Genomic DNA, 22386 nt, shown 5'->3' with positions numbered 1-22386 from the left:
CTTCCCTCCCTTCCCCATCCATGTGTTAGGGCCATTTCTGTAACACTTACAGCCCGTGACCACAGTGACACGTTTGTCAGTCCGTGTCCCCTTCTGGACTAGCAGCCTCAAAAAGGGGCCCGTGTCTGGCGGCTGCTGTAGCCGCAGGGTGGGGGCTCGTGAATCCACAGTGCGCTCTGGGTGTGGAAGAGAGGAGACTCGGAGGAGCTGGACGTGGGGCATGATTATGCTCCTGAATAATCTGTCATCTTCAGTATTGATAGAAGAGTTTATGGGACCGTTGCACAGGGGAGGTTCGGTCCTGACCTAGAGATCTGGCTCTTTCTAGCCCCACTGCATCTGGGAGACTCACTGTGGGACCATGTCACTTGCTGGCCCATCTTTGAGATTCATTTACCTTGTAAAGTAGGGGTTTGGGCTGGAAACATCCTAAGGTTGATCGTAGGTTTGTTTTTCAGCCCTAAAACTCCCTGGGGCCGAACAGTCAGGAGTTGGCAGAGGAGAAACGGGCTTAACTGCAAAGAAATGACATTCCTGACCCTTGACCCCATAATTTATTCTAGCATATAATATTTGCATGGTGGCAGCAGCCTCCCTCCTGCAACAATCTGTTTTTCCTTAAGGGGAACTTAAATCCCTTTAAAAAATTCCTCTGGACACTTTCCCTTTCTTCTTTCTTTCTTTTTAGAATTTTATAGCATTACAAAATTACGGAATTAAAAGCAAATTGTAGGTCTGAAAGTGCTGGGTTTTACCAGTAGTATAATTTCTTAGTCACCAACATTTGAAGATCATGAGATTTCAAATAACAACTTGTATTTTGGGTTCTTACAAAAACTCAGAAAAATCCGGCAACAGCTGCAGTGGGCTAGAGCCTGCCCCTTTAGACACAGGGCCTCTGTGCTCTAGTTTTTCCATACTCCCCACCCCTCCCCAGTGTCACACCCTGCCGAGTTGGCTCATACCTTCTGCCTCTGGCTATTTCAAGAGTTCAGATGCCTTTGATTTTTGGCATATACCAAGATTCTTCTCCCCTTCCTCTCAATTATAATTTCTTTTTTGTGTTCCCCCCAAAAAAGAAAGCTTTTCTTATAAAAACAAAAAAACCCCCATATTTTCCCATTTTTGGTAGACTTCTTACTAACCAAGTGGAGATAGGAGTTGAATTTTTAAGGTTGGACCTTATTTCACCCATTTTTCATATACTAGGAATTCAGTAATTTTAGGGGAGTTGTAAGAGGAACTTTAAAACACACTTTGTTTTTTGGGAAAAAAGTATTTAAGGCTTTTATTTATTTATTTATTTATTTATTTATTTATTTATTTATAAATAAAGATTTTATTTATTTATTTGACAGAATGAGAGAGCGAGCACATGAGAGGGGGGAGGGTCAGAGGGAGAAGCAGACTCCCTGCCGAGCAGGGAGCCTGATGCGGGACTCGATCCCGGGACTCCAGGATCATGACCTGAGCCGAAGGCAGTCGCTTAACCAACTGAGCCACCCATGCGCCCTATTTATTTATTTTTTTTAAAGATTTTATTTATTTATTTGACAGAGCGACCACAGGCAGGGGGCGTGGCAGGCAGAGGGAGAGGGAGAAGCAGGCTCCCCTCTGAGCAGGGAGCCCGATGCTGGACTAGATCCCAGGACCCTGGGATCATGACCTGAGCCGAAGGCAAACGCTTAACCAACTGAGCCATCCAGGCACCCCTATAATTAATATTTTATAGGCTTTTGGCCCCGTGGTATGGTTTCACTCTGTAGGAAAGGTTTGAAAACAAGGGGGTGCTTTTTCTTGGGATTGGGGTGGGAGGAGACATCCCAAAGCCTGAAAGGATGCTCCTGTCATTTTGTGGAAGGTTAGGTTGCCAAATACCCTGCAGTAGATGGCCCAAGAAGTATCTTCCCTCAAATGATATTAGGGCCTTTACTGAAAAATACCACTCTGATTTTTAGTTCTTGGGACATTTGCCTATGAAGACTCCACTTGGAAGCGTTCCCTCCCCCCCATCATTAAGGGATTGAGAAATAATCTGCTAACAGATGGGTGGCCATCGGTATATCTGTGATCAAATATGGTAAAGAAATGATGGGGCTCCCCCTCACTGCCTCTGAGTATAGGGTATATACATACCATAAATGGGTGAGCTAGATCTTATTTTGTCGGGCCCATGCATTGTCTTAAAAACTTAAAAATATTCACAGAAGTCTCTTGTTGGGCTGGGGCAGTGTATTAACAATGGGGACAGTTTGGGGGGTGGGGTAGGCTTCCTGGCTTCTCCCTGAACTCAGGCAGCACTGGGAGTGTGCATCTGCCTAGCTGTCTTAATCACTGGAGCTGAGCCGGGGCTGCCCCTTAAGATGGGCCCAAGTTCTGCCTCTCCCTGTTGTCTCGCCAGCGTCCAGGCTGAATGCCAGTGACATTCCTCACACTCCAGGGCTGGGCAGTTTTTCTTAGAGCAGAGACATATTTTGCAGTGTTTGTGGTTTAAATGGAGAAGAACAAAAGCTGGAACAAGGACCGTTTTCATTTGCGTATGTTACCTCTGTGGTCCATGTAGGGATTTTGAGTTTTGGTCCCCCTGTTTGTCACACATGTACCCTGTGCTCACACACAGCCAGAGCACCCATTTTCTGCTTTACGCAGACCAGGTGTCAGCTAACTACAGCCTGTGAGCAAGATGCTGCCCAGAGCCTGTTTTTGTAAATAAAGTTTTATTGGCACACAGCCATATTCATTCATTTTACGTATTGTCTGTGGTTGCTTTTTTGCTGCTGTGGCTGACTTGAGTCCTTGTAATAGAGACCACATGACCTGCAACACCCTCAGCTATTTACTGTCTTTTTTTTTTTTTTTAAGATTTTATTTGTTTGAGAGAGAACATAAGCAGAAAGAGGGAGAAGCAGACACCCTGCTGAGCAGGGAGCCCGATGTGGGGCTCGATCCCAGGACCCTGAGATCATGACCTGAGCCGAAGGCAGTCGCTTAACCAACTGAGCCACCCAGGAGCCCCTATTTCCAGTCTTTATAGAACCCGTTAGAGAAGAAGTTTCTTGGCTACTGGCACAAGACTGAAGTATTAGAGAAGTGAGTGAATGAGCCTGTTCTCTTGTTCAATCAGCCTGTGGAAGAAGCAGGGAAATAAGAACATTTGCGGGCGCCTGGGTGGCTCAGTTGGTTAAGCGACTGCCTTCGGCTCAGGTCATGATCCTGGAGTCCCGGGATCGAGTCCTGCGTCGGGCTCCCTGCTCGGCGGGGGGTCTGCTTCTCCCTCTGACCCTCTTCCCTCTCTTGCTATCTGTCTCTCATTCTCTCTCTTTCAAATAAATAAATAAAATCTTTAAAAAAAAAAAAAAAAGAACATTTGCTCACATAGCCTGCAGTTATCCTATAATAACGCAGGTTGCAACCTGTTTGCCTTACTAGCAGGCTGGTAACACACCTTATACATAGGGCGGAGAAAATCGTAACTCATTTTACCTGGAATGATTTGCTTTTCCTTTTTAAAATGTTCCATATTTGTTATCAGACTATTTTTATGGAACAGGAAACACTTACAAGATAAGGCAGATATCTGATTGATACGGAGGTTACCAGGCAGCTAGTTCTCAGCAGCAACAGCTGCTGCCTAGCACGCATCCCTTATGATTTCCCCCAGGAACACCCATTCCCAGCCAGGTGTGGGTTGGGGGCAAGGACATGGGGGCAGGGAGCTTAACTTCAGAAGTGGCAGCTAGGCCTCTCTTGGACAGGAAGGCCCTGGGTTTCCAGTTAGGGAGATTAGCTGGCCTGTTCCATTCTTCCAGTTTCGTTTAGATTGACTCTTCCTGTCCTATTATTAACTTGCTGAAAGGAAGTCAGGCACTGAACTATGGCTTACTGCTATGTTGCAAAAGCCACAAAAGCACTCTGGAAGACCTCACTCAGGTTAGAAGCAGTTTGTGCTTGCTTGATACGTGAGGCTTATCTTTCCATACAAGGATCTTCTCCTCTTTCCACACCTTGCCTCCCTCTTCTTTCTTGTCCTCCTCCTTCTCCTCACCCTGCCACCTCCTTAAAGCCCCCCTTCGCCCTCTCTCCTGCCCCAAACGCAAACAAGCATTTCCTGGGCCGATAGCAGACCCTGTACGTCAGTGCTCTCAACTAAGGGCAGTTTTGCCCCCCAGGGACATTTGGCAATATCTGGAGACATTTTTGATCGTCACAGTTTTGTGGATGGTGGGGTGCTCCAGGCATCTAGCCATGGATACTGCCACACATCCTATCATGCACAGGACGGCTCCAACCCACAAAGAATTTTCTGCCCTGAACCACAGTAGTGTGAGGGTGAGAGCCACCCCCCCCCGCCAGATGTTCTCCTTTCATGTCCCCTTCTGTGGTGTTTCTAGTTGTTTTCCTAATTTTCAGATTCACTCCCTCCCCCCCTCTCGGCTCTTTGCATGAAACAGAAGTTATTTTGACCTACAGAGAATGTTCTCTGAGGGGGTCACTTCATCATTAAGAGTCTCTCCTCACCCAGCATTGTCTTAAACAGGGTATCAGGGCGAGAGAAAGTTGGGTTGTTTTAACTAGTTTTCTCATCTGTCAAGTGAGACTAGTGGTGTCTATCTTGAGTACCTCTCCGGGGGGTGTGAGGGTAAAATGAAGATGATGTGTATGAGAGTATGTTGAATACTTAACATGGAGAGAAAATGGTAATGATGTTACTGTCTGGAAACCAAGTATAGAGACCTGTATCTGAACGGAACCAGGGAAGTAATTGGGCTCAAGAATTATGGAGTTACCCTGAAGTCTTAGTTGTTGGGGCACCTGGGTGGCTCAGTTGGTTAAGCGTCTGCCTTCGGCTCAGGTCATGATCCCAGGGTCCTGGGATTGAGCCCCACAACAGGCCTCCTGCTCAGCGGGAGGCCTGCTTCTCCCTCTCCTACTCTCCCTGCTTGTGTTCCCTCTCTCGCTGTGTCTGTCTCTGTCAGGTAAATAAATGGAATCTTAGTCTTAGTTGTTTTCTTAGTAGAAATGAGAGTAGGGAGGCTTCGAAGGATGGATTAACAAAGATCTACGAAGGAAGCATCTGGGAGGGTTGATAAAAAGGAGTGTAGAAATAGCAGACATTTTGAGAACCTTAAAACCTCATACTAAAAAGCAGGAACAAGACATGACTGCTTTTAATCTTTACCACTCTTTCCCACTATCCTGGGGGTCCCAGGATAAAATACGGGCCCCATTAAAATAAGGGGGAAAGAAAAGGAGTGTAAAAATACTAGAGATGAACAGACAAAACTGCTGTTGCTTAGAGCAGATGTTTTTATTATTTATTTATTTATTTATTTTAAGATTTTATTTATTTGAGAGAGAGAGAATGAGAGACAGAAAGCATGAGAGAAAGGAGGGTCAGAGGGAGAAGCAGACTCCTTGCAGAGCAGGGAGCCCGATGTGGGACTCGATCCCGGAACTCCAGGATCATGACCTGAGCCGAAGGCAGTTGCTTAACCAACTGAGCCACCCAGGCGCCCCAGAGCAGATGTTTTTAATCAATAAACTACTAGAACTGCCTATATAGGAGGTCAGCATTAAAAACTAACAACATTTCTGTGTACCAACAATAACTACTTAGAAAATAGGATAGAGAAAGGTCCCATTCATAATATCAACAAAAATTATGCAGCTTTAACCAACATATGAGACTTGGTGGAGGAAACTGTAATGTTTTGTTGAAGGACAGGACAGGAAAAAAGCTTACTGTCAAAGATAGGTATTGTGGTTGTGTTTGAGCTATTACCCATGGAATCAAGGCTCAAATGGGTTGAGTAGCTTTCTTAAGGTTGCACAGCTAGTTATTGGGTCATTTTGACACTTACCACCAGAATCTCTTTCTTTCTTTTTTTTTTTTAAGTAGGCTCTATGCCCAGCATGGAGCCCAGTAGTGTGGGGCTTAAACTCACAACCCTTAGATCAAGACCTGAGCTGAGATCAAGAATCGTATGCTTAACCAACTGAGCTCCCCAGCTGCCCCCAGAATTTCTTTCTTTTCTTTTTTTGTAGAAGATTTATTTACTTATGTATTTGAGAGAGGAGGGAGGGGCAGAGGGAGAGAGAGCGAGAGAGAGAGAGCGCATCTCAAACAGTCTCCGCACTGATTATGGAGCCCGACGAGGGGCTTGATCCCGTTGTGCTGAGATCATGACCTGAGCTGAAATCAAGAGTGGGACCCTTAACCTACTGAGCCACCCAGGCGCCCCACCCCCAGAATTTCTTACAGTACTTCTTAAAAATTGTATTTGTTACTGATTTCCAGTAGACATTTTTTCCTGATGAGTTTCTTCTGAGTGATCTTATATGTTCGGAATGTGGCTTTGTTCGATTGTGTAATGTATCATTAGGGAAACATTTTTCTTGACATTCTGGGGTAGGAGGTGGTTTTGATTCCCATGAATTGGCCACTCATGTAATCTTTCTGCTATTGGTGTTTCTGAATAGGAGATCTGGAACCTCTGCAAATATGAGGACCTACCATGTTGAAGAATCATGGCTTTAGGAAGCCTCTGGTGGCTCATACATTTTATGCATTGGGGGTAAACTTAAAAGAATGGCCTTTTTTTTTTTTTTCCCTTTTTCTTTTTGGTGACTCAAATCCAATTGCTCTATCCTCCCAAAGCCTGCTGTTGAAAGAATCCTAGGGCAAATTGTTGGCTTTGTTTAGACCTCCATTTATTGGTCTCTTAAGTATATTAGTAATAGCAGCACTGTGTTAAATGCATACGTTCTATCATCCCCTTGAATCCCAACCCAAATACCATGATGTTAGGTATTACCATCCCCATTTTACAGATGAGAAAGTTGAAGCTGAGAGGTTTAAATTTGCCCATGGTCATACAGCTGGTAGAACTAAAATTTGAACCTGGGTATGCCTGGGTTGTAGCCATTGTAATTATTCTGCTAGGGCAGCCTATTAACTCTTAGACACCAGCTTTTCAATCTATGGCTTCTGAATGTAGAAGAGAGAGAGGAAAAAAATGTCTTAGTATCTAATGACCTGCAAACTCTGTATTTAGTAGAGTGACCCAAGATAGCTTTTTAAGGAATGTGTGGAATGCTGTGATGTTCTTTTGTTGTTATTGATGTATTTGTTCAAATTCCTTTTGCGAATGCACATTTGTTTTGAAACCAAACCTGTCTTTCTTGCCTACATTTCAGTCAGAACTAAGACATGGTCCGTTTTACTATATGAAGCAGCCACTCACCACAGACCCTGTTGATGTTGTACCGCAGGATGGACGGAATGATTTCTACTGCTGGGTTTGTCACCGGGAAGGCCAAGTCCTTTGCTGTGAGCTCTGTCCCCGGGTTTATCACGCTAAGTGTCTGAGACTGACATCGGAACCAGAGGGGGACTGGTTTTGTCCTGAATGTGAGGTTAGTTCCCAATGAATGAATGCATTATCTGCTTCGTTTCCTTTCCTTTCTCATTCTCCCTTTCATTTAAAAATTTTTGGATAATCCAGATTCAGGAAAAAATGAAATCTCTTGCCTTCCACTTGCTCTATCCTGGTCACCCGCTTTTGGGACCAGCTTTGGCAGGGGCTTGAGCTCTGCTGCTCTTGCAGTGACAATTGCACTGAGTGTTGGTTTTGATTCTTCCTGGGTCTTTGGATCACTCTGGGATCTGCAACCTTCTCTGATTCTGCTGTAATGAACATTTCAGAAGTTAACTTAGGAACTGTAGAACAGTTCACGTATTTTGAAAAGATGGCATGCTGTTTTTCCTCTTCTTGGATGTTGTCTCCTGCTGCATCTGTTAAGTCATCGGCGGTAGCCGAGAAGACCAATTTGGGTTGTGTGCTCCATGTGGTTGTCATCTGATGCTTTCATTCATGCTGCAACTGTTTCTCAAGTGCCCGTTAGGTGCTAGGGATCCGGCCGTGAACAAAAAGAGGCATGCATGACATGCTTTTCAGGAGAAGAGGACAAAAACCAAATAGAATGAATTGAAGAGGAGGAATTGGGAGTAAGGCGGGTGGAGGGTGTTTCCCTTTGAAGTGAAGAGGCCCAGGAAGGCCCAGGAAGGCCCAGGAAGGCCTTACTGAGACTTGAGAACGGCGTGAAGGAGAGGAGGAGCAAGTCATGCCGCCTTCACCCATTGAGGAGGCTGCAGGTACAGAACCCAAGCAGAAGGACGCTGGCTTGGTGACGAACATAAGTATCTCATTTGTCGGAAAGCCTCACGTTTTCCTTTATTAGAACAGTTAACGACCATTTCCACAATTCTGAGGTGTCTTCCATTCTTGGTGACTTCCAGTTACGATGCTTTTTCAAGATACTGCAAATGATGCCGTCTGCAAAATCATTTAATACGGAATGTCACTTGGGTTTGAAGGTATATTAGAACTTGATCTCACACAAGGAAGCTTTCTGTGTACGAAATGGAACGTTCTTCCCGATGTCTTTCAAAAGAAGCAAGCTACAAGACGGTGTCTGTGGTACTGCTTTTGTGTTGGGAACGGAGAAAAATAAGAACTATATGAAAAGAGTGGAGGCATCACATTGATACGATGATGACATTTTAATGGTGTTCTGCCCCTAAAATTGCAAACAATGGCCTCTGGTTCTCTTTGGGGTACTCGAGACAGAGAGATGTGTAGGATACCCTTTGCTCAGCAATGCCCTCTTGTTGTGGGGTCGACCTGGTTCTGCTGCAGTTAGTGTGGGCACTGGATCCTTCATCCGTTTCCTTTTGTCTTGACCCACCCTTCTCAATTGTTTCATAATTTTGCAGAAACGGTAGTGGCTTTTGCTGCAAGTAAAGATCGTGATGGATGCGGGCTGAACAATAGGGATCAATAGGGATTTATTCTCATGTGTAGAAAGAACCCAGAGGCAGGGCCAGGCCAGAGTTTGTGCATAGCCAGACTTTGTTTCACTGTTGAGGCAAAGTGTGTCCTCGTGTCGTCTCCCCCCCCCCCCCCCCCCCCCCCGCCATGGCCATAAGCTGGCTGCTGGGGTTTTTAATCACGTGTGCCTAGACAAAAATCCCTCTAAGAGGAGGAGTGTTTCTCTTTACAACCCTTTTTATCAAGCAGAAGGACCTTGCCCTTCAGCCTCCAGGTGACTTTGTCCTTGGCCTCATCAGTCAGGATTGGACCAGTCTTCAAGCAAAAGAATCTTGAAAATGCTTGTCTGGTACTTTCAATCTATATCGTGGGAACCAGGCACTGCTAGCCAGGAGGGAAGGGATCGGGGATAGCTACCTGGAAGCAAACAGTGATTCAAACAAACAGGATTTCTGTGTTTAAGGTTAGGGCCCCAAATTTCTTCCAGGGGGGCATTGGCAGTGCAGGCTAGCTGTCTCAGGCTCGGGTAGCTAAGCAGTTAGGTACGTGCATCACATACTGTTTCCAGCTTCTGAGCAACTCATGTGTTGCCCTTTTCCTCGACAACCAACCAGACACTTCTGAAAGTTCCTTTTGGAGGATCCAGAGCTATGAAGGATGGAAACTAAATCAAGATTAATTGGAGGAAACTTTTCTCAGCTCTCCCTACACAGATGGTTAAAGAGTGTTTCCTGACATCATCAGACTTTGCTATTTTGGTGTTGCTGCTACATAAGGAGTCTGAAGCTCTGGGATATTGTACCAGATTGACATAGCAGAGTCTGGTTTCAGACATTTCTCTGGGCCTCTTCTTTGATGGGAATTTCCCTTTCAAAATGACATTTATTTCCCATGGAGACAGACAGCTAGACTACGCTTCTTGTGTCGTTTGCCAGAATGTCCTGAGTGGGTTCACATCCGTGGTGACAGAGAATGAAGTCATATTTATATTTAGTTCTCTCCTATCCCTTGGATTCTTTCTACAGGGAAGACTGTCCTTTTCCATCAGTGATGTCATTGAGTTAAAGCCTTGTCAGTTTCCTGAAAGGTAGCCCAGAATGCTAAGAGGATCAAGTTAAGTGACTGATTCATTGTGTGCAGAGATCACCCTAAAACCATTAGTGGTCTTTCCTTTCACATCCCATTCTTGAAACCCACGGTTGTAATCATGACGATTTTTCAGGTCCCTGCCCACCTGCCTCTTTCTCAGATTATGTCATCTTCATGAGCGAAAAACACTTCCAAATAAGGTCATCACCAGGGGATTGGTGTGCCTCTTCATTTTTATCCACTGATCCAGTGTATGGTCAAGTAGATTGGAGTTGTTCTCAAGTGAAACAACTAGTCTCATTTGGATGAAAAGGAATTTTTATTATGAGCCTATTGGAAAATTAGGAGGAAAGGGAACTTTGTACAGGGAATAGCAATTTTTTTCTAACTGAACATTTGTGTGATTTTGACTTGTAGAAGATTACAGTAGCAGAATGCATCGAGACTCAGAGTAAGGCCATGACAATGCTCACCATCGAACAGTTATCCTACCTGCTCAAGTTTGCCATTCAGAAAATGAAACAGCCAGGGGTAAGAAGAAAGTTCCTCTTGGTATAAGCGTAAATGGAAAATAGTGACTTTTGTTGTTTTCTGTTAACATTCTGGTTCTGAGTAGTTTTTGCTTTCCAGACACCTGTGCATACTCTTTGGGTCTTCTTATGTGCCTGGCTCAAATACCTAAAAATTTAAATATAAAGTACGATGACAGTCAGTTAATTCTCTGTAGTGAGTACTCCGTGTCCCCAATGAGTTTAATGGGGGAATGACATGTAGTAGAAAGTTGGTGGGATTTAAAATTCTGATTAGTCATGAAGTGAAACCTCATACCCAGACCCCATCGGGTAAGGAGGTTCTGTACTTCTCCCTTCGGGAGTTTGTAAGAGTCCATTTCAGTGAGAGAGTGGAATACAACCCAGTTTATTTATAATCAAGGTCTGATGATGGAACCTCCAAGTGAAACTCAACCAGTGAGACTCCCATAAAGGGCGAGAATTTGGTTCATTCCTTCAATTTTGAAATGGGATTTGATGTAGAGCCCTTTGCCTCTTAAAGGAAATCCAGATGTAAAAGCAAGGCTGCCACATTCAGCTGGCACGCTCTCTTTCCTAGTGGTTACCCTCTCCAGAGTCCCAGGCACATCATAGTCATGGTGGTTTTAATTTTTTTGGTGACATTTTTTAGGAAGATAACCGTAAAATGCCTCGTTCTTAAAAATAATATGTTGTGCCCTTATAATCAACATGTTATGACATTCTTCGTACAGACCAATCTAGAGAAACTTTAAGGGTAGGGTTTTCCCTTTCCAATTTGCACAGAGGCCCCATATTGGCTAGTGGTGACCCTTTGTTAAACTCTCCAGAGTCTGCTTTCTAAGTCAAGGGAATATACAGCATTGTAGAACCTCAGGGTATTGAATAGACACTGTGGCTTAATTTCTTAAAAAAAAAAACAACAAAAAAAACCAGGCTTTTGTTTTGAGATTCTATTCTGAAATTTGATACCATGAAAAAAAATTCAGAGCATGCCAATTGGGTGTTGCTAAATTGGGAATCTATTTGTAACAAAATCTCCGTCAATGGAAGCAAAAGCATGGATAGCCTCAGATTGGAAAGAAAAACAACTCTTTTTTTTTAACTGTAGAGTTGTTTTTATGTTGAGTGACAAGGAATTACTTTCTGCTTTTCCATAGGCTAAATTATGGGACTGTTTTACAAAAAGAACAGATTCATGTAGAGTTGTCAACACTGTAGAATTATAAACCATAGAGAAAAATCGAAGAAGGCCCAATTTCTCACATAAATTGTTTGATATAAAATCAATTAGGGCAGAAAGTTGCCGATGATATTGAAGCATCTTTGTAACTTGCAAAGGCCACACACTTTCCTTCTGGGTAAAAGAGGGCTCCAGTGACTGCAAGTGGTAGCTCTTTCAGATGCCTTGCTTGGCTGTCATTTGGTGCTTAATTAAATCTTTTAGTGATTGATTGATTGATTGATTGATTTTAAGATTTTGAGATTTTATTTTTAAGTAATCTCTACACCCAATGTGGGGATTGAATTTTTACAACCCTGAGATCAAGAGTCGCATGCTCCACCAACTGAGCCAGCCAGGTGCCCCAAATCTTGTAGATTTTTAAATATTGATAAGTAAAAACAGTCCATCAACAAACCGGGCCTTGCATTTTGAGCTGATTCACGTAAGGGCTTAAGAACATGGCACAAGATGAAAAACTTTGACATAGTCTCTGTGTTGAGGTAATTTGGCTTCTTGAAGGAGGAGCAAAATCTCACTGTCTGAATTTTCCCCCCAAGTGTAAAATACCTGCTGGCATTTAGGGGGGGACTTTATTAAGTGTGTCATCTCTGGGTATGGCCACATTTTACTGTCTGTTCTGGTTATGGATGTTTGCAGGATATAGATAAGCCTTATTCAGAGTTCACGTCTGAAGTAGCTGACGGTGTGTTGTTCTTGTCGATCTTAATAGAAGAGGACAGAACCTATTATTTGGATATATTTTGAAAACTAAACAAATAACAAAAGAACCCCCCCCCATGATTATTTTATTTATTTATTTATTTATTTTAAAGATTTTATTTATTTATCTGACAGAGAGACCGCGAGAGAGGGAACACAAGCAGGGGGAGTGGGAGAGGGAGAAGCAGGCTTCCCGCGGAGCAGGGAGCCAGATGCGGGGCTCGATCCCAGGACCCCGGGATCATGACCTGAGCCAAAGGCAGATGCTTAACGACTGAGCCACCCAGGCGCACCCCCACATGATTATTGATAACCAGGCAGAATTGGAAGCTGAACCAGCTTAGTACTCCCCAAGGTCATTCTTTGTGGAAACCACTAGAACTGTATTGTCTGAAAAGTTGTCTCCATTTTGAAAGTACCTTTGTTACTATTAATGCTTTGTTTTCCACAGTAATGATGGGTTTGTGTCTCCATGTGTGTGTGCATCTTTTCTTTTCTTTTATAGACAGATGCATTCCAGAAGCCTGTTCCATTGGAACAGCATCCTGACTATGCGGAATACATCTTCCATCCTATGGACCTTTGTACATTGGAAAAGGTTGGCTTCCATCAAAGAACCTCACCATTGTAGCCACAATTCCCGAGATGACTAAAGACCCTCCCTCACTCCCTGTGCCCCATCTCAAGTTAGATGATTACTCTGCCTATCCTCTGCACCATTTTTTTTTTTTTTTAAGATTTTATTGATTTATTTGACAGAGAGAGACACAGCGAGAGAGGGAACACAAGCAGGGGGAGGGGGAGAGGGAGAAGTAGGCTTCCCGCAGAGCAGGGAGCCTGATGCGGGGCTCGATCCCAGGACCCTGGGATCATGACCTGAGCCGAAGGCAGACGCTTAACCGACTGAGCCACCCAGGCGCCCCCCTCTGCACCATTTTTATTTGGATGGAAGAACTCTTGATCCCTTAACTTCTGTAACATTCTTCCAAGGATTGTAATGGAGTGTTGAATTCCACTGATGAGCTCCAAATATTACTTTTGCTGGTGATTGTCTGAAAATTGAGCTGAAAAAGTCACACTTCTATGAATCAGTGATTTGATTGATTTGAGCCTTACCTCCTCTTCTCTTTCTGTCAGAGGTACTAATGAGGGCAGCAGGAAGGAGAAAAAAGAAAATTAAGTGTTTGGGAAACCTTCAGAGTACTGATAAAGATGCGGCTTCCTAGAAGTTATTCCACTGTTAGGGATATGTCCTTAATGCCTGAAGGTGCTTTGAAAAGTTCAGGCTAAAATTCCATCCTGAAAATTACACTTGGAATGCTTTAGATTGTGCATATCACCCTGGTGCTAATTTTCAAATTTTTGGCATGAAATATGGGGAATGAAAAGCATGGATGAGGAGAAAACCTTATATTGTCTTGCTGACCCCCAAATGCTCAATCGAACCTGCTTTGAAAAATTACACACACCCTCATGGTTTTCAAGAAAAGAAGGCATTCCAAAAAGACAGGGTTGGAATCCTAGCTTCACAAATTAATAGCGTTAGAACTTTGCAGAAGTTCCTTAACAATCCCAGACCTCAGTATTCTTGTCTGTAAAGTGGTGATGATAGTGTGTCATTGGCGTTCTTAGTCACAAGGCTTATGTGAGGCTGTTACAATGAATAAAAACCATGTCAGTATATAAAATATCCTCGTTTCTTGAAAGGGGCTGCTTGATAAATGACAGCTGGTATAAGAGGAAACAATTCAAGTTACTGTGATGAATTCAGCAATTTTATTTTTATGGAGCTCTAGGTCTCAAATATAATAGCATCTTGGGAAATGGGTAAAAGCATTAATTAATTTGGCAAATGACTGCTAAGAAAAATGATGTGGGGACGCAGGTGTTAATTGGCTGCGGCTTGTACAGACTCACAGGTTATTATGCTCCTTGGCTTTTCTCCCCAGAATGCTAAAAAGAAAATGTATGGATGCACAGAAGCTTTCCTGGCCGATGCAAAGTGGATTTTGCACAACTGCATCATTTATAATGGAGGTGGGTGGTTTAGGTGGCTCCTAAAAAAGAGAGTGTTTATGCTGTGTGTTTTGCTCAATCTCCCACCCTTCCTAAAGAATCATGCTCTTTTTTTCCTGCGCCAGGGCCAAAAACTGAGAATATTTGTATATAGATTGCTAGTATGTGTGAATAGGGGACGGTGACTCTGTGCATTTTAAGGGATGAGCTGGTATCCATAGTGGCTCATGGCTATATGATGCTGCTTACCTGTCCTTTTTAGAAACTTTATGGAGGAATAATTACATAGAAAAAATGGATAGATTTTGTGAATACAGTCTTTGAATTTGACAAATGTGTAACCCACCTCAAAGGTATAACTACAACCTCAGATTAAATCTAGAGTATTTCCATCACACTGTTATATTCCCACTTGTCCCTTACCAGTAAATCCACCCTCCTTGGTTTTTTCTGCCCCTAATTAGTTTTACATATTCTAGAATTTCATACAAATGGAGTCATAGTGCATTCTTTTGTGTCTGGCTGATTGCATGCAGTGTAATTTTTTTGGGGATTCATGCATGTTGTTGTATGTATCAGTTGCCTTGTTCCTTTTTTTACCATGAGTGGTTTTTCACTGTATCAGCATACAATTTATTTATCTATTCCCTTTGTGGATTTTGAAGGATCTTTGGGTTATTTTCAGCTTTTGGCTGTTAGGAATAAAGCCACTGTGAATATTCTTGTGCAAGTCTTTGGACATTTATTTTCATTTCTCATCGGTAAATACTTAGGAGTGGTAGTGCTGGGTCATTGACTAGGTTTCTAGTTATTTATTTATTTATTAAAGATTGTATTTATTTATTTGACAGAGAGAGACACACAGCGAGAGAGGGAACACAAGCAGGGGGAGTGGGAGAGGGAGAAGCAGGCTTCCCGCCGAGCAGGGAGCCTGATGCGGGGCTCGATCCCAGGACCCTGGGATCATGACCTGAGCCGAAGGAGACGCTTAACGACTGAGGCACCCAGGCGCCCCGACTAGGTTTCTATTTAAATTTACAAGACATTTTGGCAAACTTTCTGCAAAGTGGTTGTATCATTTTCTACTCTTCTAGCCATGCATAGGAGAGTCTTAGTTGCTCTACATCCTTGTCAACACTTGGTGTTGTGTGTCTTATTAATTTTAGCCATACTTGGAAGTGTGAACTGTTACGTCATGGTGGTGTTCATTTGCCTTTTCCTTAGAATTAATGATATTGTGTATTTTTTCATGTGTTTATTAATCATTAGTGTTTCTTTTTTTGGTAAAATATGTATTCACATCTTTTGCTCATTTCAAGAACTGGGTGGTTTGTGTTTTTATTATTGCATTTTAGGAGTTCTTTGTATTCTGGATAAAGTTGTGTCAGTTGCGTTTTTGTGGATTGAGCCTTCTGGACAGAATGGAAGAGGATTCCTATTAAAATCTCCTCTCATGGCACCTTTCATATTGCCCTACCTTCTCCCACAGTCCTGTCTGTCTGCCTTCTGGCCAGGTAGCTCTTCCAGTGTCCTGCTCCATTCTGTTCCTCTTGTTCCCTGCTAGAACACTCTGCCTTGATGACTTTTTCTTATCCTTTAGTGTCAGCCTATTCGTCCTCTGAGGAGTCTTCACTTATGGACCCAGACCATACCAGGTGCTCTCGTTAGGAGATCTCATAGTACCTGTACTTGCCCATGGTAGCGTTTATCACACTTCCTGGATGGTGCTAATTTTATTTGTTTGAGGATGTTAAGATCTTTTTTTTTTCCTTTTTTTGGGTGTAAGATCTTGAAGAGCAGATGCCTTGTCTTCTTACTCTATGGTCCTAGAGTAGATTGTTAGCTAATGTATAAGGGAAGACGTATGAGTGGGTGGCTGTCTGCTCAAAGCACATGTTCTGCATTATTAGCTCAGTAGTGGGGCCACTGGTATCGGGAGGGGAGAGAGAGGCACTCGGTTGAAAATTCATGTAAAGATTATTAACTCAAATATATAGAAAGGCTGGTAAGATCACATGAGCAAGTGGATGAGATCAGGTGGCAGACAAATAGCAGCACAAGCCCACATGGCCATTGGCCAAGGGAAGAACTAGAGCCTGATAAACTGGGGGAATGAACTCCTACCTGGCCTGAAGGGGTCACCACTGGATACCCCAGTCGTTTTTGGACACAGAGTTATCAGATTTTTTGAGTTTACAAGGCAAGCCAGAAATCTAGGTGTGTGTGTGTGTGTTTATGTAAAATCTTTTTGCCGAGAAATTGACAATGTCTGGAAATATAATGTCTGAAGAAAGCATGACTTTTCGGCCATCTTGTCTTCTGGTTTAGTGTGCAGGTGGGGGATTTAGAGTTAGACCTGGGGCCAGATTTTCAGCTCATTAGCTAAGTAGTCTCATGTAAGAATGACTCCTGAGCCTTGGCTTACTCATTAATGAAAGGGGAACATTCATACCTGTTTCCTAGTACAGCTTCTTGAGGAGTTAATAAGAAAATGTATTTCGAAGCACCAGGCCCAGCAGAGCTAATTTTCTTTCCCCTGTTACTTTACATGTGGAGTCTGGAACAATGGGCGAATGAGGCTCCTTTCCACTAATTGGAGCCTTTCGAACGTGAAAGCATGTTCCAGATATTAACCTGTCAGCTGTAGGAATCCCACACAAATTACTCAGTTTCAGAGATGACGCTGAGGCACCAAAGATTGCTCAGTGTTTAGGGGAGAAGTCACATAATTTGAACCAATAACAGGAGCCAGAATCTTCTGGTTTTTAGCCTTTGAAGCTTAATCCTGGGGGGAAGCAAGTTGAAAGGTTGTTAGTGGAAGTATAACCCCATGGTTAGGTGTTAATAATCGTGTTTCCATTTGAATTAATCATACTTTCTTATTCCTTTAGGAAATCACAAATTGACGCAGATAGCAAAAGTAGTCATCAAAATCTGTGAGCATGAGGTATGTGTTTACCACTGTCCGATTTTAAATGCACCCAGAGTGAGGGGTTGGGGTGGCTGGTTTCTATCTGCATAATCTCTCAGTGGGTAGCTGTGGCAGTTTTGGGATTTATTTATTTATTTTTAAAAAAGGTTTTATTTATTAGAGAGCAGAAAGCACAAGCAGGGGGAGGGGCAGGCAGAGGCAGAGGGAAAAGCAGGCTCCCTGCTCAGCAGGGAGCCTGATGCAGGACTTGATCCAAGGACCCTGGAATCATGACCTGAGCGGAAGGCAGACACTCAGTTGACTGAACCACCCAGGCATCCCAATTTTGGGATTTATTGAGGCACATACAGTGCCCCCCTGTCTTCAAAGAAAAGTAAAAGCGACAAAGAGTAGACCCCAGTATGTTATAAACCACCCTTATCTTACCCATGATCTAAGGGAGGTGGAAATGACCTTGTATTACTCAGTCTTGAGTCATGGTCAAGCCCAAGCATTGGGCATCCTGAGTTTTCTTAGTTGCATAGATAGGGCTCATGATTTGTTCACCCTACAATCTGTGGCATTGGGCCAGGCCCCTTTTACTCTTCTTAGGGAAGATGTTTGGGTTTTGATGTTATGTCTTGGAAAGGTCCTGATTGTTTTTCAGGGAGTGGCCTGGAGAGTCCTGGAGAGTCATTCCCTCTTGGAAATATAGTTTTGATGATGTGAAAGAAAGGCCCTGAGGCCCTACTGGTTGTGGGGTAGGCTGGGAGCAGAAACAGTACCAGGGAGGCTTTATTAGACCCCCTTCATAAGAGCGAAAAACCGAGATGTAATAGACTTAAACATGTCTGTGTACTTCATTCATTCATTCATTCATTCATCCATTCATTTGTAAGGAAAACACTTGGATATCTCAGGGTATGTCCATTTCTACCTATTTTTATTTTATTTTTATTTTTTTGAAGATTTTATTTATTTATTTGACAGACAGAGACACAGCAAGAGAGGGAACACAAGCAGGGGGAGTGGGAGAGGGAGAAGCAGGCTTCCCACCAAGCAGGGAGCCCGATGTGGGGCTCGATCCCAGGACCCTGGGATCATGACCTGAGCCAAAGGCAGATGCTTAACGACTGAGCCACCCAGGCGCCCTCTACCTATTTTTATAGAGAGTTTTACAATTTATATTTTTCACTTAGTTTGAGTGTTTCCCCATTGTAATTAAACACACAGGAACAATAGAATTTTTCATAGCTGTTATGATGATTTTCTTAGTATAAATGTTAGAAATGTCAGCCCTTAGACATGATAGGTACCTTTCTAACATTTATACTAAGGCTCTAGGTAGATATTTCCTCACTGGCTTCGGGAAAAGCTGTAGCATCTTAAACAGCAGCCTGGGATGGGTGAGTATGGTAGTTTTTCTGTGTCCTTCTCAATATTGGAAGTTCTTGCAATGTGATTAGTAAAACCGGGCATGTCACTATGAGTTTGGTTTGCACTTCTTTGAAGACAAGTGGTGATGGGCTGTTTTTTTTTTTTTTTAAAGATTTTATTTATTTAATTGAGAGAGAGAGTGAGAGAGAGAGAGAGCACAAGCAGGGGGATTGGCACAGAAAGGGAGAAGCAGACTCCCCGCCAAGCAGGCCGCCTGATGTGGGGCTCGATCCCAGGATCCTGGGATCACAACCTGAGCCGAAGGCAGATGCTTAACCGACTGAGCCACTCAGGCGCCCGATGGACTGTTTTGATATGTTTATTGTTGATTTGGAGTTTTGTATGAATGAGTTGTCCAGTTGTTACCCCCTTGGGGATTCATTTGTTTTCCTATATTTGGGAGCTAAAGCCTAGGCTTTTAATCATTGGTGGGTTGCCCTGAGCTGGAATTTACTGAACCCAGATACTTTGTGTCTGCCATTTCTGATTCTACCTGTTGGCAATACATTGCCCCTGTGTGGGTCCAAGGCAGGGCTCTCCTGGACCTGACATTACCACCTTCTTTACCCAGTACCTTTGGAATAGCGTACAAGTAGAGTGAGTAGAAGGAGGAACTATATGCCATCATTCATTCATGCATGTATTCTTTTGCTCCTTTATTCACTCATTTATTCACTCACCTTTAAGTTAGTCAATTATAGTTATAACATTATTAGTTATAATGTTATAACTGCCTGGGTTCAAGTCCTGGCCCTGTCACTTTACTGCTGTGAGACTTTGGGCAGGTGTCCTGACTTTCTGGGGCTTCATTTTCTCCATTTGTCACATGGGGGTAACAGCAGTCCTGCCTTCGAAGGGAGTGTGAGGAATAAATGGGTCAGAACCTGTAGAACACTTTGGTGATCCCAGCAGAGATCTCTGATCAATGTTAACTAATGTATTGATTACTGTGACACTCGAAGTGCTTTACATTTATCTCCTAGAATTGTTAGAATCCGTTTGGTAGGTGTTGCTCGCATCCCCATTCTGTACATTAGGAAATGGGAGGGAAATGGAGGCTCAGACAAGATAAGCAACCGTTCCTAGAGTTACAGAGCTAGAAAATGGTGGAGTCTGAGTTGAGATCCCAGAAAGGGGCTTCTGGGGTCCTTGATTCTAGGTCAGACGTAGATATCCTAGGGGAATGTACTTTTTCAAGAGGGAGAAGGACGGTCTGCAAACTACACAATTTCAGATTGTCGTCGGTGGAGAGAAAATAAGGCAACAGGGTATTGAGCACCTGCTGCCCTGGATGGTGTGATTAGAGATGTGTGGGAATTGAGCACAATGAGCAGAGGCCAAGCCGTTCTGGAGGTGGTTGGGGAGCTCAGGAGGCCCAAGGCCTGGACACACTTGGCGTTGACGGAGCTCATCAGGAGTTTAGATTTCCTTGTTAGTTTCTGTTAGTTTCCTGTACTACTGACATTTTGGCTGGGGAATTCTTTGTCCCGGGGACTGTCCTGCACCTCAGAGATTCCGGTTGCAACCCACGGTCAGATAAACGTTGGCACACGATGTCCCTGCTGCTGTGTCTTGGGGGATGGACCGCAGTGGGCACAAGAGTAGAAGCTGATCCGGATGTGGTCCAGAGAGAGAGGAGGTGGTGATGGTGGTGGCTTGGGTTAGGTGAAGCATGGGGGTTGGTGGGGGATAGCTGGACTCTTCTTGAAGGTGTTCCCCACTGTTGGACCTGGTTTAGCTAACCTTAACTGCTAACACCATCATGCATTCCTTGAGGGCCTCCAGATGTGAGGCCCCTGGGATGACACATCCTAACGTGTTTTTGCTTTACAGATGAATGAAATTGAAGTATGTCCAGAGTGTTACCTAGCTGCTTGCCAAAAACGAGATAACTGGTTTTGTGAGCCTTGTGTAAGTTGCATTTCTTTTCCTTACTTCATTTTCTGAGCCCCATGCCTTAGATGGCTACCCAAGGCTACTTTGTCCAGGTGGTTTATTCGGTGAAACTTTGGGTGAAGTTTTTTTTTTTTTTTAAAGATTTTATTTATTTATTTGACAGAGACATAGCGAGAGCAGGAACACAAGCAGGGGGAATGGGAGAGGGAGAAGCAGGCTCCCTGCAGAGCAGGGAGCTCAATGCTGGGCTCGATCCCAGGACCCTGGAATCATGGCCTGAGCCAAAGGCAGACGCTTAACGACTGAGCCACCAAGGTGCCCCATTGGGTGAAGTTTTTAAATGATTTTTGAAGTGATAAAGTTATGGCAGAATGTAAGTGATCCAGATAGAATAAAGCTCTGGGGCTGAAAATTCATGTGCCAAAGGGAGCACTGTGACTTTCTGGGTTTATTAACTCTGGGCGGGCTGCAGGGTGGAGAGCAAGAAGGAGCTCATCGGGGAGGGGGCGCCCCTCGGTAATGCAGATAGCGGGAAGAGAGTGCAGTGAGTGTGTTCTTTTGGATCTGTGTTGAGAGGTTTGGAAATACCTCTCTGGATTGCCTCCATGGTCTCTCCAACTTGGTGGTTTGGGGTAGGGGTTGGGGAGAGAAAAATCACCCTGTTTTCCTCATGGATCTGCATTTTCCAAACTGGTGTTCTGCAGAGAAGTGTGTTCTTGGGGTGGCCTGATGGGAGGGTGGGAGGAGGGTAGGGGTGGAGCTTACTGGGAGGCAAGATGGGGGCCAATAAAGTGGAAAAGTAGAACATAGTTTATGTCTCTTCTGCCTTTGGCAATGAACACCTGCATAATTAAGGCTCTGGGCAGCCTCAATGAAGGACAAAGGTGGCTAATTCTACCCCTTGTTACCTGCCAGTTATAATGCATATTTAATCCCCCAACTTAACGGAGGGTGTAGGCATTGCTGTCTCTATGTTGCAGGGGAAGGTAGACCCTCTTGCTCACGGCCACCCGGGTAATAGCATTAGAGCCAGGGTCCAAGCCTGGTCTTGTCGGTGCTCCGTCCTTCTGTCTTGTCGTTCACCCCCAGAACCAGCTTTGCCTCGGGCCTACTGGCCTCATGCCCTCCTAGGCGAGCCCACTTGGGAGACCTTGCCTGGAACTGTTCTCATTTAGTTGGTGGCCTTGTTGTCTCGCCACACACCAAGCTTTATATGCGTGTCTTGCTGTCAAATACATACAAACTCTGGATTTTGTTTTTCTGTTCCTAGAGCAATCCACATCCTTTGGTCTGGGCAAAACTGAAGGGGTTTCCATTCTGGCCTGCAAAAGCTCTGCGGGATAAAGATGGGCAGGTTGATGCTCGTTTCTTTGGACAACATGACAGGTGGGAGTTCAAACCGGCTGCAAACGTATAGCGTTAACTGCACCTTTGATACTATGATGGATGCAAGCAGGGGCAGAGTATTATTGTGTTATTTATTGTCATGACACCAACCAGTGATCTTGTGGTTAAAAATACAGTCCTGGGCTGTGTTAAGCCTGATAATGTGTGGGCTTCAGTGTTTTCAGGTATGTTTAAGAGAAGAATCTTGCTTTCGTAGTTTTGTTGATGAAACTGGCACCATAGCTATTTTAAGTGCTGCTTGTTCTTTTTTGGATTTTCTAGAGCAAATTAAACTGCCGTGCAAATTGCTTTTCAAAATAATGCTTTCAGAGATCAGAAGTATTT

General features: G+C 43.8%; 1 protein-coding gene across 19 annotated transcripts in view; it reads left to right on the top strand.

Annotated features, from left to right (window-relative positions):
- The window catches only part of ZMYND8 (zinc finger MYND-type containing 8), a 126584-nt gene that overhangs the window by 42067 nt on the left and 62131 nt on the right, over positions 1 to 22386 (top strand). For 13 of the 19 annotated variants that reach the window (XM_035006478.1, XM_035006477.1, XM_035006480.1 and 10 more), the window contains 7 exons: positions 7198 to 7416; positions 10338 to 10451; positions 12901 to 12993; positions 14345 to 14432; positions 17303 to 17358; positions 20593 to 20670; positions 21926 to 22041. In XM_035006478.1, coding sequence (XP_034862369.1) covers positions 7198 to 7416; positions 10338 to 10451; positions 12901 to 12993; positions 14345 to 14432; positions 17303 to 17358; positions 20593 to 20670; positions 21926 to 22041 — 764 coding nt within the window. The remainder of the gene's footprint in view (positions 1 to 7197; positions 7417 to 10337; positions 10452 to 12900; positions 12994 to 14344; positions 14433 to 17302; positions 17359 to 20592; positions 20671 to 21925; positions 22042 to 22386) is intronic. The other 6 variants (XM_035006489.1, XM_035006491.1, XM_035006482.1 and 3 more) reach the window with 1 other exon arrangement.

This window comes from Mirounga leonina, unplaced genomic scaffold (genome assembly GCF_011800145.1).
Source record: "Mirounga leonina isolate KUSES-001 unplaced genomic scaffold, KU_Mleo_1.0 Mir_150, whole genome shotgun sequence".
Lineage (NCBI taxonomy): Eukaryota > Metazoa > Chordata > Mammalia > Carnivora > Phocidae > Mirounga > Mirounga leonina.
The sequence above is the reverse complement of the archived record's forward strand: the minus strand, read 5'-3'. Positions and strand labels throughout refer to the sequence as shown.